We start from the raw sequence: 3,961 nt of genomic DNA on the forward strand, positions 1-3,961 counted from the left end.
TTAATTTTAAAAATATTTCAATAAAGCCAAACGTGTAGAAAAGAGTATATTGTGTAAATATATATATATATATATACACTGAGTATTGAGTGAGATTTTGCTACAAGCTACACGTTTGCTTTTTATTTAGGTTTGCTTGTTTATAAAAAATGGGTCGAAAGTGAAAAAGTGCTAAATCAGAGCTTTTGTAACACTCAATTTAGCATTTTTTGTCAGCAAAATCGTAGGAAGCAGAATATGTTGCGGAAAAGCATTCAAGCTCAATTGTTGAAATTGGATACATGTAGTTGGGTTTCGGGATTCAATGTAATTGGTTTAGTTAAGCATATTTAGCAGAGGTGATTATTTTTAAAAAAGTTAAGTGTTAAAAAGTGAAAGTATGAACTTTGCTGGGGCGATAGTGCTGTTATATTTGTGTTGTGTCTTTCAGGTCCCATTACTGCAAGCCAATTATGTGCAGTTTGGTGAAAGAAAGGCATTACCAGGTCAACCGGAATATTACTTGATGGCAGATGCTGGTACTTCAGATGTGGGAGCATATGATGATCTAAAACGCACCCATCGTTCGTTTTGGAGAAATTTATTTACGAACAGTGGTTTAAAAAATTTATTTGGTCGAGATGGATGTAATAATTGTTACAATGAAAATTATGATAATAATAATGTTGGTTATAATGCTATGCCTAGGCAGAATTCTTATGATATGAATACACCTTTTTCGCCATTACAACCACTTCGACAAATTCAATCGTTTCAACCTTTGAAGGCACTAGAACCCCTATTTAGTGGAGCATATCCAGACCTTGGGTTAGATGGTGATGAGGGTAATTATGAAAATAATGAAGAATTATATGGTAACGGATATGCTGGCCCACAAAATATGAACAATAATAATTATGGCGGTCCTGATTCAAATGTATACAATGCCGAAATGCCTTATGGTTCTAATAATAATAGAAAACAAAATTATAATTCTGGAACTTCTGAAGGTTACGGCCCAGTAAGACCAAATAAATATAGTTATAATAGACCTTCCAATAATTACGCTGGAGAAAATGCTGGGAATTATAATGGAAATTTAAATAATTATAGTGAGCAAGGTAAAAACTACGGCAAAGGAAATAATGGAGCTTACAATAATAACAACAGTGGTGGTACTCTAAACCAAAAAGATTGCAATAGTAATGGTTACAGTGGCGGTGATAATATGGCCATGAATAGTGGGTATGATAAATATAATACTAAAGATAAAAACAATTATGACGTTAATAACTATAACAAGAAAAACTTAGGTTATGGCGCTGCGCCATATAATGATAATAAAAATATGAATGGTAATTATGGTGATAAATGTGACGATGAAATGAAAAAAGGAGATTATAGTGTTGCTGGTGGTAAAACCGGTAATGAATATAGTCAAGACAGTAACAAAGCAAGCAAAAGTTATAATAGTACAAAAAAGCATGGGTTAGCAGATGGTTACAATAATCAAACAAATGATAATGATGGTGAAGATGAGGATTATAATGAAACTAACAAATCAAGTAAAAGCAAAATGAACTCAAAACATGGTAAAGGTAAAAAGTATGATTCCGAAAATAATGAAAAGAAAGATAACGATGATGATGATGACTACGAAGAAAACGATGAGGTAAACAAAACTAACAAGAGCTCAAAGTCTAGTAAGAGCAAAGCATACGACTCTAAAGGCAATCATCATAATAAAAAAAATGGTGATGACAATGGTGATAATAACGGTGATGATGATGATGATGATGATGATGATGGAGGTAATGCTGGTGATGATGAAAATGGTAAAACAGTTAAGGGTAGTAAAAGCACAAAGTCTGGTAAGAATAAAATGTACCATAATAACAAAAATGAAAATGATGGCGATGAAAATGGCGATGATGATGACGATGCTGATGACGCTGAAAATAGTAAAACAGGTAAAAGTCACAGTAGTTCAAAGTCCCCTAAAAGTAAAGTCCACAACTCTAAAGATGATAGCCCTAATGAAAAAGAAGATAATGATGATGGAGATGACGCTGATGATGATAATGATAATGAAAATGAAAAATCAGGTAAAAATTATAATGATAAAAAGTCTGTTAAAAAAAAAGAAGATAATGAAGAAGATGATGATGATGATGATGAGAATAAGGGCGATCAAGATAATGAAAAAGATGATGGAAATGATGATGAAAATGATGAAAATAAGTTATATAAGTCAATGCATGAATCGCTTAACGAGGATTTCAATAAAATGAAAATGTATAGTGCAGGTGCTGCAAATGAGGAACGACCACAGCTTTTGTTTCAGCCAATTATATATGTTTCTCCGCAATATCAGCCATCAAAATCGGAAGATCAATCTTATAATAAACAAACATACGGTTCCAATTCCCCAGCTCAAAGCAATATGGCTTATGGGAGCGCTGTTAAGTATTCTGGTGCTGCAGAAAAAGCAGTAAAAGTTCAATATAATAGTGAGAATTCCAAAATGTCTATGGCACCCACAATGGATAACTCGGCAGCTTCAAAAGTAAATTATGAAAGTACCTCATATAATAATGCACCGTCACCTCCATCCAATAATCAACAATCAACACCTTATTTAGCATTAAAGCCTGTTCTTTTACCAGTTTTTAGTCCATGTCAATATTGTAATAATGCACCAATACAACCTATTATCAGTCAAAATGGTTCTCCCTCTTCTATGACAGCATATTCTGCAACAGCTACACGACCAGATTCATCAAATTATATAAATGCAGCTGTAACTAAAGATAACAGCAATGTCGCAGCAGAACAAAAATGTGCTTCATCATCTGCAACTTCACAAGATAGTTATTCCAATAGTAATGATAAATTTTCAATAAAATATCAATCACAAAATCCTAATCATAACGCTTATAGCGGTATGAACGATGAACGCAAACAGCCAAATCAATATCATTCTTCAAATAATATTGATTCATCTGCACACATGAACTCTTACGGAAATATGCAAAAATCAGTACCAGCAGGGGTGTCAGAATGTGGAGGTCATAATCCAGGTCTAACAATCTTTACAGTAATTACTCCTTCATATGGAATTCCTGGTTCAACAGCAAAGCGAAAAATACAATACGATAAACAGTCTTCTCCACCACTCCAATATGCTCCAATTAAAATGACGATGGCAGATCAACCATATCGAGAGTGTCCTGAACTTTTCTCGGAATACAATAAAAACATGGAATATTCTGCAAAATCACCTAAGCCTGCTCTTATCAATGCTCACTACATTCGGTATTGAAGAAATCATTTTTACGACTTATGTTTTTTTATATATAAAAAATTTGTAATCTGAATAAAATTAAAAATAATTTTTAACTTTGTTTAAATTGTATAGTTACGTGAAGTGCAAGTTCAATTAATTGCAAGAAGCTGCAAAATAAACATTGCTGAGATATAAATAATTCAGAGTTTCTTAAGAAGATCAGCTGGAATGGAGCGCTTGCGGTTTTCCTTTGTTCTTCCGTTCTTTCGAGATATATATTAATAAATCGAAATTGAATGCTTTACTAGAATATATAGCTGTACTGAGAATTACATGCGTTTAAAATTACAAGCGCTTCTTTAAAGGCTTTTGCTCCTCTTAATTGCCTAAATTAAAAACTCGTTTGTAAGTAAACAACAATTGGACATACTGACATTATATTACTTTTCATATGCTTCGTAATACAGAAGTCAACATTTCTTCTAAGTTCTGACTTACAACCAAAATAACTTAAACTAATTCCAGATTAAATGTGGCCTATCAGGTAGTTAAACTTATATATATATATATATATATATATATATATATTTTAATGATCTAAATGATCCAAATAGATATAAACATAGAGATATACTTAAACTTTTGTAAAATAGTTGGCGTTGATTTTTTTGTAGATCCAATATCTTTTCTGCAGAT

General features: G+C 32.3%; 1 protein-coding gene across 1 annotated transcript; it reads left to right on the forward strand.

Moving 5' to 3' along the window:
- The first annotated feature begins 301 nt into the window (after positions 1-301).
- On the forward strand, positions 302-3,375 carry LOC119662618 (probable cyclin-dependent serine/threonine-protein kinase DDB_G0292550). Its single transcript, XM_038072274.1, has one exon. It carries the CDS (start codon positions 380-382, stop codon positions 3,299-3,301), a length of 2,922 nt encoding a protein of 973 aa, XP_037928202.1. The 5' UTR covers positions 302-379; the 3' UTR covers positions 3,302-3,375.
- Positions 3,376-3,961: the final 586 nt, after the last annotated feature.

This window comes from Teleopsis dalmanni, chromosome X (genome assembly GCF_002237135.1).
Source record: "Teleopsis dalmanni isolate 2A chromosome X, ASM223713v2, whole genome shotgun sequence".
Taxonomy (NCBI): Eukaryota; Metazoa; Arthropoda; class Insecta; order Diptera; family Diopsidae; genus Teleopsis; species Teleopsis dalmanni.